At 40.4% G+C, this 15,049-nt stretch overlaps 1 protein-coding gene across 1 annotated transcript in view; it reads right to left on the reverse strand.

The window, feature by feature from the left end:
* Mtmr8 (myotubularin related protein 8) overlaps positions 1 to 9,343 on the reverse strand; it is an 80,814-nt gene extending 71,471 nt beyond the window's left edge. The window contains exon 1 of the mRNA XM_013034295.1: positions 9,267 to 9,343. Coding sequence (XP_012889749.1) covers positions 9,267 to 9,290 — 24 coding nt within the window. The 5' untranslated portion in view covers positions 9,291 to 9,343. The remainder of the gene's footprint in view (positions 1 to 9,266) is intronic.
* Positions 9,344 to 15,049: the final 5,706 nt, after the last annotated feature.

Genomic DNA, 15,049 nt, shown 5'->3' on the forward strand with positions numbered 1-15,049 from the left:
GACTTGGAAAGGAACTGTGCATCTCAGGTTCTACATCTACCATTATAAAATGCTAGGAATTACAATGAACCTTCCAGATAAAAACAGCATTTCTCAAAGTATGTTCTATGAATCTTAGTTCCACACGATGTTAATGGGTGCTCATACAAACATGCATATATACATCACAGAAAGATTTACAGTGAGAGTAAGAAAAGACTGGGTAAAACAAATATAAATAGGATTCTTTGTTGCAGGGCTTTTAGTTTATTAGGATAACGTTCATTATGAATCTCCACGGGGTTTGTCAAGTCAATATATTTTACTTAAAACACTTATTTTTTATTTTTAAGTAGTTGTACAAAGAGGTTTCAATTTGCTGTGCTTATTTATGAGTATAATGTCTCTTGATCAATGTCACCCCTTTCTTCATTTTCCTCCATCCCTCTCAACACCACCTATCCCTTTAAGTAATTTGGTTTCGTTTAAACACACACACACATACACACACACACACACACACGCACGCACACACGCATGCACACACGCACGCACACACACACACACCCCATATATATATATACACACATATAATATATATGTGTGTGTGTATATATATATATATATATGTGTGTGTGTGTGTGTTACTATGACTGCACCTACTGGCCTTTCCCCATTTATTTACCCTCCTCCCATTGACCTTGCACTTCCTCCCCTTCTTCCCAATACCCCCAAAAACCATGTCCAGCATTCTGATAATCATTTTGTTAAACTGTTCGTGGTTCAAAGGAGTTACACCATTGTTTTTCTCCCCTGTATGTACTATACTTAATATCTTTGTGTACATGTGAATATGACTCAGTATGTTTACATGTATATTTATAAATTACATCTAACTTCCACATCAAAGTATGTGTCCTTAATCCTTTGTGTTTTCAAACAAATTATCTTGTGAGACTAGTTCATTAGGAACATAGTTTAGGATATGCTTGTATAACCCAATCTGTTCATTTTTATTGAAGCAGTGTAATGAAAGGGGTTAAGAGTAGATATTTTTGAGTCACAGACTGTCTGGCTTCATATTGCTTAAGCTTTTCTGGATGATTTCTTTAATCTTTAAAAGGAGCATAGCAGTATTGCTGTGAGTGAAAATTAAGTATGTGATATTTAAGGATTTGGATATTTTAACTACAGGTCAAGTGAATTACAGAGAGGTTAAAAGAAAACAGTTTAAAGTGACATATCAATATTAAATCTGAGGTCAGAATCCAGGTCTCCCAACTCCCTATCCAATATTAGTTTCAAATAATGAAAATTAGAATTTCTCAAAAAATCTTTCTAAAACATTTCTATAATATACCACAAAGCACATATATATGCATATACACATAAACACAATCACGTTCATTCACACACACACACACACACACACACACATGCACGCACACATGCGTGCACCTCTAAAGGAAGTAGATTCCAGGAGTAACCACTTAGTTGTGTTTTCCAAAGTACAAAGGAGGCTTGGTGGTATAGAATACCACTCCACTGTCTATAAAAGTTACCAAAATGCCAGACCACTGCCACCAGGGCTTTGTAGATAGCTTACCCTCTTGTAATGTACCACCCAAAAGCTTTACTGAATTCCTGCAGAAGCAAATAGACCTTTGAGACAAGCTGCATATACTTTGAGATCTCACATGATTCATTCTTCCTTTCTTTTCTCTTCTTCCTTTTTCTTTCTCTCCTCCCTCCCTCCCTTCTCTCTCTCTCTTTCTTTCTTTCTCTTACTTTCTCTCTCTCTTTTTCCTTGTGTGCTCATGCACACTCATACATGCACATGCAGGCACATGTGGCAGTACTAGGGCTTGAACTCAGGGCCTGTGTACTCTCTATTAGCTGTTTCTGTTCAAGTTTAGTGCTCTACCACTTGAACCACTTCTGGCTTTTTGGTGATCAACTGGAAATAAGAGTTTCACAGATAGCTGGGTGCTGGTTGCTCATGCCTGTAATCCTAGTTACTCAGGAGGCTGAGATCTAAGGATCTCGGCTCAAAGCCAACCCGGACAGGAAAGTCCGTGAGACTCTTATCTCCAATAAACCACTAGAAAACTGGAAGTGGTGCTGTGGCTCAAGGGGTAGAGAGCTTGCCTTGAGCTCAAGAGAGCAAGGACAGTGCCCAAGCCCAGAATTCAAGCCCCACGACCGACAAATAAACAAACAAACAAATAAATAAAGAGGTTCACAGACTTTTCTGCCTGGACTGGCTTTGAACCTTGATCCTCAGATCTCAACTTCCTAAGTAGCTAGGATTATAGGTATGAGCCACTGGAACTTGGCTCTCCTAGGATTCTTTTTATTATTACTTTTAAATTTATTTATGTGGTACTGAGGAATTGAACCCAAGGCCTCATGCAGGCTATGCAAGCACTCTACCACTAAGCTACATTCCCAGCCCCCTAAAATTCTTATATTCTAAAGACTCTACCATTTTTGGGCCCTAGTGGAAAGAAAGGGGACTATTTAGCTATTGAGCACTTAATATGTGTCAGGTCCTCAACATACCTTGTTTTAATCTTCTTCATAGTCTCAAGAAGCAGATAATATGCCAATTTTATAAACAGTCACAGAGTGCTGAAATGATTTGCTCAAGAACCCAGAGCTAATTAAGTAACATATCTTGAATTCAGATCCAGCTGTGTGTTTAGCACATGTAGGGGAAAAATTCTCTATACTATACCACTTCCTAGAATGAAAAGATCAAAGTGAAGTCAAATAGATTTAGACTTTTCAGAACAGGAAGGGCAGCACAATTCTCAACCTTAGAAACACAGTTTCCTTGATAATAAAAAAAAAGCCATTTTTTAGTCCAGTTTTATCTCTATTTTGACCCTGCTTCTTTCCTAAATGAGTTTGAGGTGGACTATAACAAAAGACAGATCTACTATTAGGTTATTAGAATAGGAAATCAAAGCCATGAAAAGGAAGAGAAACAAGGTCAAGGGCTAATGCAGTTAATATGATAGAACCTTAAATCTGTTCTTAGCTTACTAGAAGTCTTCCAGAATTATTTGCTTTTAGGAAAGCTTCAAACAAATTGTAATCTCCTTGAGAGCAGGAAGGGTTGATTGAAAAGCACTTTGTAATAACACAAATTGTTACTATTTTTTAAAATTATTAGAATAGCATTCTATACTCATGTGACAATCTGATTATTTTAGATATTGTTTCCATTATAACAACACATACTTTATCATAGCCTGAACCAGCCATTCATACTAAATAACTAAAGATAATACTGCCTCTGCTAATTGCCAAATGTTTGTCCTTGAACAAGAAACTCTTAATTCTCTTGTCCTCGGATTTCATACTGTGAAATGAAAGGCTTGAACTACTGGTAGATGATCTTTACATATTTATATACTTTCACTTTAATTGAAGTCTAGCTTACAGATGATAAATTGCACTCATTTTTAGTGTATAATTACTTTCAGTTTACAGTTGCACAAGTATCACCACAATATGATCTTAGAGTATTTCCTATCATACCAGACACCACATTTTCATTCTTCTTTTAAATAATCTTTTCTGGTCTGGCACCAGTGGCTCACATCGGTAATCCTAGCTACTCAGGAGGCTTAAATCTGAGGACCCTGGTTGAAGGCAGCCCAGGAAGGAAAAGGACTCTTATCTCCAATTAAGTGTGCAGCACACTCCAATTAAGTGTAAGCATGGCACACGTGCACGCGCGCACGCACACACACACACACGCACACACACACACGCGTACTCCTCTCAGTCACAATCACTGATATCTACTAAATTAATTTAAATAAAAAGCTAAAATATTGATAAAATATCCTTTCTAGCCAGATGATGGTCGCTCTCTCTTGTAATCTTAGCTACTTAGGATGATGAGATCTGAGGATCAGGATTGAAAGCCAGATCAGGCAGGAAAGTCCATGAGACTCTAATCTTAGTTTAACCATCAAAAGCCTGAAGTTGAGGTGTGCCTCAAGTGATAGAGCACAGGCTTTGAGCAGGAAAGCTAAGGGTCAGTGCCCAGGTCCTGAGTTCAAGCTCTAGTACTGGCACCAAAAAAATGTCCTTTTTAACTTGTACATTTCTAGACTTTTTTTTTGGCAGTATAGGATCTGAACTGAGGTTAGACTAACATCTTTATAGTTCTTTATTACTCACAGAAACAAATTCAAATTCCTTTACAACCTATAAAACCTACCTTTCCAATTCAATTTCTTTCAAACTACCTCTTACCCCCTTGTCTTAATACTATTGCCTGTGAGTTTATGCTCTTGAAATTCTCTTGGCAGGAAGTCTTCCTTCACCAATTTTTGAACAGTTAAGCCATAAATATTATTTAGATTGTTTCAATGTTATCTTCTCCAGAAATTTTTATTTCATATTCTTCCCATTCATCTACAACACTATCTTATTTGCTTTTAAATTTCAATAGCATTTCATTTATTTCTTTCATGAAAGCTTTCACTTTCATTCCTGGATCTTATACTTGACATTTTACCTCCATTGATTAAGAAAATTGAGAGGCTCTCTGCTCTTTTCTAGCTCTTTCTCAGCTCTTTCCTTCTCTTCTCTTTCCCAGCTCCCTTCTCTTTCCTAGCTCTCTTTCCCACCTTTCCCAGACGCTCTCTTTTCTAGCTCTTTTCTCTCTTTTGTAGCTCTTTTCTCCCTTTTTCCCAGCTCGCTCTTTCCCAGGCCTTTCTCCACCGCATGGAGGACCAAGATGGTCTGGTGCCAGCAGGAACTATGAATAAACCTACCCCTTACCTGAATACCACGTGCGTGGTGCTGTTCTTATTCGGCTACCTCTTTAAAAAAAAAGAGAGAAAGAAAGAAAAGAAAAGAAAATTGAGAGGGAGCAGATGCTATAGCTAAACCAGCTTTCTTCCCTCAATAATTCCCAATGTGGTTTCCCTAAACAATAATAACTACTAATGATAATGATAGTAGTTGGTAGCTAAATTAATCATCTACCACGTACTAGACACTATTCTAAACACTTCTGCAAATATTAACTTATTTAATCCTTATAACAACCCTGTAAGAAAGTTACTATTATCACCAGCAATTTACAGAAAGAAAAAACACAGAGGCACAGAGAGGTTGCATAATTGCCAAGATTACAAAGCTAGTTGAGTAACAGAAAGGAGATCTGAATTCAGACAGTCTGACTCCAAGGTATGCAGACTTAACCACAGTAAATTTTCTTTGAAGCTTAATAAATGTTAGCTGAATAAATCCTAATTAATAAGGTACCATTCCAGGAAGGAAAGGTAATTAAGATCTCTAGGTACTAAGTCACATAGAAGTTATAAGGGTAGGGAAAAGCATAAGGAACAAACTCTCATCCTGACAGGAGAGTCAATGAACTTTGGGGTAGGGCTGAAGTAATTCAATAATGACCACTGAACCCTAAGTTATAACTTTGTTTCTCATACATAGGTGACAGGAGTGCAGATTAGTAGTATTAGTGTCTAGTGAAAGATAGGCATATTCTATGACCCAGAAATTCCACTCATATTTTTATTCCAACAAAAATGCATGTTATATACATCAAAAGAATGTTCTAACTATGTTGAAAACGAACTTTACAACTTGGTGGGGGGAGGAGTTGGGGAGGTAGGGAGGGAAGGGATAGTAGGAGAAAAACAAAGGAGGAGGTAACAATGCTCGATAGGAAATGTACTCATTATCCTACTCATAACTGTAACCCCTCTGTACAGTATTTTTACAATAAAAATATATATGGGGGAAAAAAGGAAAAAAAGAATGTTCTATTTGTAATACAAGATCTGAAAATTCCCCATCAACTGACAAATGAATAAATCTTATGTGGCATATTAATAATGAGGATTATTTATATATAGAATAATATGGATGAATCAATATTGAGCAAAAATTAGACACAAAGATTATTTACTGTATAAAATCATTTAAATTAAGCACAACAAAAGAGAAACCCAGTATATCCCTTTAGAATTCAGGATGGTAGTTAACCCTTAGGTGAGGTAGTGACTGAAAAGGATCATGTTTTTCTTGATCTTGGTGCTAACTATTTGGGTATATCCATTTGCCAATCTTCCATTGAACTATAAACTTATAATCTATGAATTGTGTGTGGTCAAAAAAGAATCAAAATCCAAAAGTAAAAGCCATTTCTCACACTTGACATAAGAATGACTGACAAACTCGGTTTGTCCTGAGATAGACAAAATAGACGACTTTTTTCCCTTTGTGGTAATGAGTAGAATAATGAGTTAATGAGGAGGTCACTGATTAAGTTGTGATTAATCTAGCCATTAGTGAAATGTTAATCCTTCCAGAAATTTAGAAAAAAAAAAAAACAATAGCAATACACACCCTGTGGGTAGTAATAGTCCTGCCAGGCACCAGATGAAATGTCAATTTGTTTAAAGAATGAAATCTTCATTTGGAATTTTTATTCATATTTTAAAGACTTACATCACCCACATAATACATGATGAGAGTCTGGTTACATGTTAGCTAAAATTTTCTTGAGCCTGAATCCCACCTTCATACCAGTCTGAAACTGAGCAATTTGATCTTATTTTTGTGCTGGTACTGGGGCTGGAACTCAGGGTCTGGGCACTATCTTAGTTTTTTTTCCACTTAAGGTTAATACTCTACGACTTGACCCACAGCTCCCTTCCAACTTTTTGGTAGTTAATTGGAGATAAGAGTCTCATGGACTTTTTCTGCCTGGGCTGGCTTGGAATTGCAAACCTTACATCTCAGCTTAAGTAACTAGGATTACAAGTGTGAATCACTAGTGATTGTATCTCTATAGGCCTCAGTTTCCTCATCTTAATATGGGAATAACAGTAACATCTCTCTCAAGATATTTTTCCAATGATTGAAGAGCTACTTCATACAAAACAATTAGCACAGTGCCTATAATATAAACATTTAGTATGTCTTATCCACTATCATTATTTCTTTCTTTGGGGGGGTCCGGTCGTGGGGCCTCTGGACCTGGGCGCTGTCCCTCAGTTCTTCAGCCCAAGGCTAGCGCTCTACCACTTGAGCCACAGCGCCACTTTTGGCTTTTTTTCTTTCTGCTTATGTGGTGCTGACGAATCGAACCCAGGGCCTCATGCATGCAAGGCAAGCGCTCTACCACTGAGCCACCTTCCCGGCCCCACTATCATTATTTCTCTGCTAGCCAGTTAATGGTTTCTTTTCCCTTCCATTACACACGGTCAGTTTAGTTCATAGCTTTAATTCTACCTTCCTACAGGTGGATTTAAATATCTTAGTATTTTAACCCTCAAGGGCAAAGGCAATTCCGCTTTTTTCTCTTTCCCAGTCAAAAGAACAAAAAGATTATTCAGGTAAACTTATTTTTAACTGGGCAAGTAAAATGGGTTGTTCTTAGGTGGGTTGCTAGAAAAGCAAGTTCATATAGAAGAAGGCCTTTGCCTTTTTAGTGGGGCTACCATGTCATACCACACAAGGAACCTGGTATAAATGACATGACCTGGAAATGAAGGGATTCAGATATAGTCAAGGATGCATGCTACAAGGGATGTGGTTGATCTTCTACAGATAGGGGCATGAGGAGAGGCTGGTGAGTAAAGAAAATGTTTGAAGGCTGGATAGCTTGCTTTTCCCATCAGGTGTCAAAGTCTATAGCCAACAAGTAGGCAGAGAACACTTAGATTTTTGTTAGAAAAACCCCCAAACTTTCAAACCAGGAGCTAGGTGCTATGGCTCATGCTTCTAATCCTAGCTATTTAGGAGGTTGAGGTCTGAAGATCAGCTTTTGAAGCAAGCTGGGGCAGAAAAGTCTATCAGAATCTGATCTCCAATTAATCACCCACAGCCAGAAGTAGAGTTGTGGCTAAAGAGGGACAGTGATGGCCCTGAGTGAACCAACTAAGGGAGTGTGCCCAGGCCTGAGTTCAAGCTCTAGTAACGGCTAAAAACACCACCAAAACTTTCAGCTGAGCACTGGTGGCTCATGCCTGTAAAACGTAGCTACTCTGGAGACTGAGATTTGAAGATAGTAGTTCAATACTAGTCCAGGCAGAGAAATCCTAGACACTCATTAAAACCAGTAAAAAGCTGAGTGTTGGGCTGTAGCTCAATTGGCAGAGATCTAGTCATGAGCAAAAAACCAAATTAGAGCACAAAATCTTTGAGTTCATGACCACATACCAGCACATACATACATATACTGAAAAACTCCTTTCATGCATACTTTTTATTTAATCCTCAGAACCACCTGTGTGCAGTGAGTAGAGATGAGTTTTATATTTTCATCGGGTAGATGAGAAAAGCCAAGCCTCAGAGTGGTTGAACAGTTTGCCTCAAGACATCAGTTCATGTTTGGTGAGATCAAACACCTTAATTAAATACTAGTGACTTCAAAATCCCCGCTCTTCCCATTTAAACATGCTCGATTTTTATGTGGACTTGTTAGCCTAAGCCATATCTGTTACAAGCATTGGAAAAACATTAACCACATACTAGTTGTCAAGTCTTCAGTGTTTCTCCATCCTAGTCAGGATAAGAAAACGTCAGTAGGAGGGTGGAATTGGAATATACAGGGGTTGGCATTGGTCTCAGGGGAAGATAGTAAGACAGGAGGGTCTGAAAAAAAAATGAGTGGGGAAAAAAAAGCCGAAGGGGCTCTAACTGCAGAGTATAAGCAGGCGCCAACTGACCAGGTATTGCTACACCTCTTGGGTTTCTCCTCCCATCTTAGCTCTTCACAGCCCCCTCCTCTCTTCGGTTCCCGTAGCGGTCGGCCCCTGCCCCCCACCCGCCAAAAAAAAAAAAAAACAACAACGCGCGTTAGGGGGCCGGCGAGGCATATTAAAGGGGCCATCTGGAAGTAAGTGAAAAACGAGGAAGAAAAAAAAAGAATCAACTATCTAGGGGTATTGGGGAAAGCTGAAGTAAAAGTGGGTTTGAAGGTACCGGCTGAGGTAAGCAATGGAGCCCCATGGGGTCGGAGGAGCACGATAGACGCGAGCTGGAGCGGTAGTGTGTGGGGGACAGCGACACAGACCGCCTCTCTCCGCTCCGCGACCGCTCCGCGGCAGGTCCTGAGGTGGACAGCGCAGTTTGGCTGAAAGGGGGTGTGGACTGAGAAAATGCCACGAATCCCAACACGGAAAGAGGGCGTCAAAGAGCAGCCCGAGGAGGCGCCGGGGAGTACCTGAACTCCCAGCTGAACACCAAGAAAGAGCCCACAGTTCCCGACCTTTTTCTAACTTTTTCTTTACCTTAGGTCTAGTGATATAGTCCATGGCCGCAGTTCCCACCAGCCAGACCCTCGGCACTACTCTGGCTGCAGCCGTGCAGCCGCTCCAACCGTCACTGAGCTCAACGACTTTTATCACCCCCCCCCCGCCCCGAATCCCGCCCCCCCCCGCCCCCCGCCCATTCCAACTCTCGTTTTCGAATCTGCTCCTATGCTCTTATCGCGATATTTCTCCCGTAGCCATTTCCGCCATTTTTCTTTCTGGCAAATACCCTTTTCTTCCTGAACTGATTTCAGTTCAGATTTCGTTTCAGATTTAGCCAGGTCCAGACTTCATGCTTTAAGGGATCTAAGTTCCGATATCACTCCACTATTGTAATATTACCTAGAGAACACAGGTCGACTTGAGCTGCCTGCTGGATTTCTAGTTTTTTCACTGAGACCTTTGACAACTCACTGAAGGTTTTTGTTTTTGTTTTTAAATACGGGAGTGTATACTCTCCATCTGTTACTGCCAGCTACCTAGTTTACAGCTAACTTACTGTGTAGCCTATAACTGTTATCATTACACGTAGACAGAGGACCATAAATCTACAGGACAAGCTCTCACGTGAGATGCAGATTAAGTGTATTCCCGCAGGGCTGTACTCTGAATCATATGTTAGAGAGGAAAAAGAACAATCCGAGAGTTGAAAAACCTGTGCTCCTCTCAGGAAACCTGCTGTATGACTTGGAGGACATCATTTCATATCACCTGGCCTTAAATTGACCCAGGTTACAATGACAGAACTAGCTCTACAATTACATTAATATGGAAAACAATGGTTTGCAATCTCATATTCTTATGCCCACATAGATCCCCAAAGACCACCAAGGAGCCAATTCCGATGAAGCACATGAGAATCATTTATTACAAGCTTGAGCCTGGACTCACAACCATCACCTAGGCAGCAAGTCACAGTTGAGAGCCCCGATGCTTCCTCTAGCAGGGTTTTTATAGGGGTTTTAGGGCCTTCTATGTGTCATTGCAACACAGCAAATCATATCACAACGTGGGAAAAATCATAAAATAAATCTAAGAGATGATTAGTGAAACCAGTGGCAGGACCCGACCAGGTACTGGGGATTGGCTGGTTGATGGAGTTCATGCTCTTTGAAATGATTGGCTGGGGCAGATGGTCTGAACCCCAACCAAGTGGTCCTTATCCTGTTATCTGCTGATAAACTGTGGTTAGCGGAATTTTCCATAAAGAGGGTTGTTGCTGGAATTCGGGCTCAAGGGGATCAAGGGGAGTTGCTGATTCCCTGGAATTAGGGTTCAAGGGGAGTTACACAGTTCCTGGACAAAATGGAATCCAAACCTAAAATTGCTATATTTCGTTCAGGTTTCACATTCCCCCCTTAACTAAAGGGGCCAATCATGGTCCTTTCATATCTAGATCTATGTTAACTTCATCTATGGGCCATTACTGAGATCTGAGAACCAGTACCTGGGCTGCATTAACCCTCTCTTTTACAAAGATTAGTAGGCCTGTTAATCATTCAAGGACCAATTGTGAGTATCAGAACTAACAATATCAGGGGTCGGGCCAGAGACATTATCTATTCAGCCAAAGAGTTGCAAAGCGATCCAGAGTCCAGGTTGGTAGTGGGACATTTGCAAGTCCCTGGTGCAGTTTTTCCAAGACCCTCACGATTTCTTCTACCAGTCCTGACTATATATCATGGCTAACTTAATTTTATGCCAGCTGTACTCATAAGCTCCTCCAGGAGACTGTCAGGCTGTCATTGAACTTTACCCATTAGGGTGTGCAGCAGCAGCAGCAGCAGCAGGATTTCTCAGTGGCTCCAAGGCACTGTCACACCTCATGCTGGGCTGCAAATTCCTACACAGACTTGGAAGGCTGTGGCCCCACTGTTTTTTTAAGAACATTTAGGCAATGGCCCAGGACAATTTACCAAGACAACTTTTAAACAGACACAGAAGGCTTGGTCTTGTAACCATCTCCGACAGGTGCAGTCCACACTTGCACACCTGTTAACACTATTCTATTTTGCCTTGTTTTTCCAAAACTGACTCTGGACTCTTGATTTTAAAAGGGGGCGTTGATGAGCAAAGGTCCATCTTCTGTAACTTCTTCAAGCTGACTTCAGGGGCGTTAATCCTACCTAGCTGGGAACCTATAACCTTAGCCTATTTTAACTTTTGACAAATGCACAGAACTTTTCTCTGGCTACAGCAGTGTAGCTTGTTTAGCACTCTGATTTGCAAAAGCATCTTTCTGGATGGCTTAGGAATGTGATCTGTAGTGACCCTAACAATGCCTAATTACCTGTGCAGGCCTTCAGACAGATGTCAATAGAAACACACTCTCAGGTTTACACACTTTCCTGAGCAGATGAATTTCATGTAGCTGGTGTAAGCTCAAAAGTTACTGCCAATTAGGACTTTGGGCACATACAGGGGTTGGGATTTAAACTATCTCCCACATTTTGTAACTTTAGCTTTTTACTACTATCTCAGAGGATGGCAAGTTCCTGTCCTTTACAAGATAGTCATGGACATTAGGCATGCTTACAAACCTGTCTTCGCATGACCTCCTGGCTCTGATCAATTCTTGAAGGGCCATGCACAAATGACTCTAGGATCTGACTTTGTTTCTTCCATCCCAAGCAGTGGCTTACTGCCTCTGGATGCTCCACCTTTGCTTTCATCCCAGGAGTGTCTTTCCACATCAGGATAAAAGCCTCATTGGCATTTCCCTTAGTTGGTCGCTGGACTTGAACTCGGGGCCTGAGTGCTGTCCCTCAGCTCTCCAGCTCAAGGCTAGCACTCTGCCACTTTGAGTCCCAAAGCAACTCTGCTTGCTCTTTCAGCACTCTGCTGATTAGAGGTGATAGTCTCATAGGGACCTTTTTCTGCTCGGGATGGCTTTGAACCAGTTTGTAGATCAATGAGTCTTATAAAAGGCCACTTTACTCCAATTAAAAGCAACAAAGAGGTCAACATAGAAGTAGCTTTTAAGCATGCTCTTAAGAGCCAAAGTTACATCTCACAAACTTGCTAGAATCCTCACTCCTTTTTGTGAGCCTGCTGGGAACTGTTATAAAAAACCTATAAGAGCAAACAGAAATAGCAATTAAGCAATTATTTTGGTAATCCTAATTTTTCCTTTTTGCACTTTGACGCAAATGTTAAGAACAATTTTACTTTTAAGCTTTATATCCAGGAATCCATTTCTAATTTTTAATCCTCTTATTTTCTTTTAATATTTTATACTTTAGTTTTCATTTGCATTTTGAAAAGATCCCTTGAAATCTTGAGGCCAAGTGTCATTCATTGCCTCTTGGCTGCTTGTTTTAAAACAGATACACATTAAAAACTTTTAAACTTGGGCTGGGAAGGTGGCTCAGTGGTAAAGCGCTTGCTTTGCATGCATGAGGCCCTGGGTTCGATTCCTCAGCACCACATAAGCAAAAAGAAAAAAAGCTGGAAGTGGCGCTGTGGCTCAAGTGGTAGAGCACTAGCCTTGAGCTGAAGAGCTGAGGGACAGCTCCCAGGCCCAGAGTTCAGGCCCCATGACCGGACCACCCAAAAAAAAAAAACACTTTTAAACTCAAATGACAATTTTTCCTTAATGCAAGAATTACAGTCCCCATCACTGTACCAAGAAGCTAGACTTAACACCTTTATGACTTTTAAAAATATATCCTAATTGTAGAACATCATTGAAAGCAAGTCACATTATACAAATAAGTTTTTAACCCTCTTTTGAAGGCTTTCTTAATTTTAATTTTAACATATCCAAGGGGTAGTTTTAGCAACGCTAATCAGATCAGATCATCACTAATTTTTACCATCACGTTTCCAGTGTCTATCTGCAGGGAAAAGGGACAGAACAAAGATGGGCTACTCGGCCCCTCCTATGGAATGGGCACACACCCTATCCGACTCTAGGGTTAGATGAACTGCATTTGTGCCAGCTTGCCCTCTTTCACCAAGTGTGGACTCTTCCCAGGGCCTGTCCCACCAAATGTGGACTCCCTCCAGGGCCTATCCCACCATGCATGACCTGCTGAACTGCACTTCTGCCTGTTCACCTCTCACCCCTAAAGATAGATCTTTTGTTGGCTTCTAAGTTTTTCCCTTTTCTTTTCTCTTGGTTCTTGAATGAAATACACAGTTTTAGACAGATAGAACAATTCTTTGACAGTGTTAAACTTTTACATTTAAATTTTTAATATTTATCCCCAAATTTTAGCCAAGGGAACTAAATCCCAAACAGCCAATGCCTTTTTGTTAAGCTAGATAACTTGATTACAGGGAAAACAGCCTTATGCATTCTAAAATACCAGGCTTTAAAATACCAGATTGTCTAATTTTCAAGTTAAAAAATCCTTTAAAAGCCTTTTAAAACAATGTGAAGATTCTTTGAGATTTCTTGGTAATGTCCAAACCTCATAACCTTTTGAATTTTAAACTTAAACTCACCAAATTGTGACAGCATTCTGACAATTTTTTATCTTCAACATGTTCACAAACACATACAAAACACATTCACACAGATCTTAAATCATGCAAATATGAAAATTAGTTGTATGTACATTTTCTAAAAATTTTAAACAAAGATTTAAGACAAGATTTTTTTAAACAAGATACCTTTGTTGAGCTTCATTTTCCCAGGGCTTTTTGTTTAGCAAGGCATATCACCAATTGGTCTTTTGAATACCTTCTGTTGGAGGAAAGCTGGGGGGGGGGTCACCTGAAACTGATTCTGTGTTTTACCCAATTTTAGACAAGAGCACTTTAAAAAATGTTACATTGTCAGGACCAGCTGAAAAATCCAAACCAGGCACACAGCCTTCTACACCCTCCCGGCTGGCAGCCTCCACAAGGAGAAAATGCAGCATGAGGCTTGAAGGGGACCAAATTAGTCCACCAACCTTCCATGTCCCACAGGGAGGGAGATAGCAGGTCTGTGACTGGGCCCAGCTGGAGGCTAGAGCTTTTATTCCCCCAGAAATGTTCAAGTAAATAACAAAAACACAAATAAACACAAAAACCAAGGATCCACATTTAAAACTGGTACCAATTCTAAAATAGAACAAGACAACAACCAAAGGTTGAGTTGGGGACTAATGGGCCCCAGTTTATCCCTACCTGAACTCTGTGCTACTCCCACTCAGCAAGCTGAATCCAGAGTCTGCTGAGTGAGCCTGCCACCATCACCCAGAATTTCCCTACCACAGAAAACATAGAACAGAAAACACACCAAAATAAACAAGACAGACAAGTGGCCACAAAGGCAAAATCAGGTCTCAGTGAATGGGATGACATCTCACCACCATTCACTTACCAGGAAATTCAAACCCCCTCTACTCACCTCCAAAGGATTTTTTTCTTTTAGATTCCTGCAGACATTGACCCAGGGGCCTTCCAGGGTGGAGGAGAATTCCCAGTCATCTTGGGGCAAGGGAAATGAGACCCTAGTGGCCATCCCCTAAGATTGGCAGGTTCTCTTCCATGCTCAGACCCCCCTGGGCCAAGGCCTGAGGCTGAGATCTCACTGGGGTCATTCCCACCTGCAAAAAGTGATTAGTTTTCCCTTTCTGATTTCAACACTCAGATTGTAGGCTCTTTCTTTAACATCTTTACAATTATCAGTCAGGAGGGAAAGGGGTGTGTTTTGAGTTTGTCCCATATCGTCCATCACACAGAAATAAATAGCAACTGAAAAACACAAAAGCAAAACTGACATACAAAAGGACAAGCAACAAATTCCTCCTGTTGACTGGAGGCAAATA

The sequence above is a fragment of the Dipodomys ordii genome, unplaced genomic scaffold (genome assembly GCF_000151885.1).
Source record: "Dipodomys ordii isolate 6190 unplaced genomic scaffold, Dord_2.0 Scaffold187, whole genome shotgun sequence".
In the NCBI taxonomy this organism is placed as follows: domain Eukaryota; kingdom Metazoa; phylum Chordata; class Mammalia; order Rodentia; family Heteromyidae; genus Dipodomys; species Dipodomys ordii.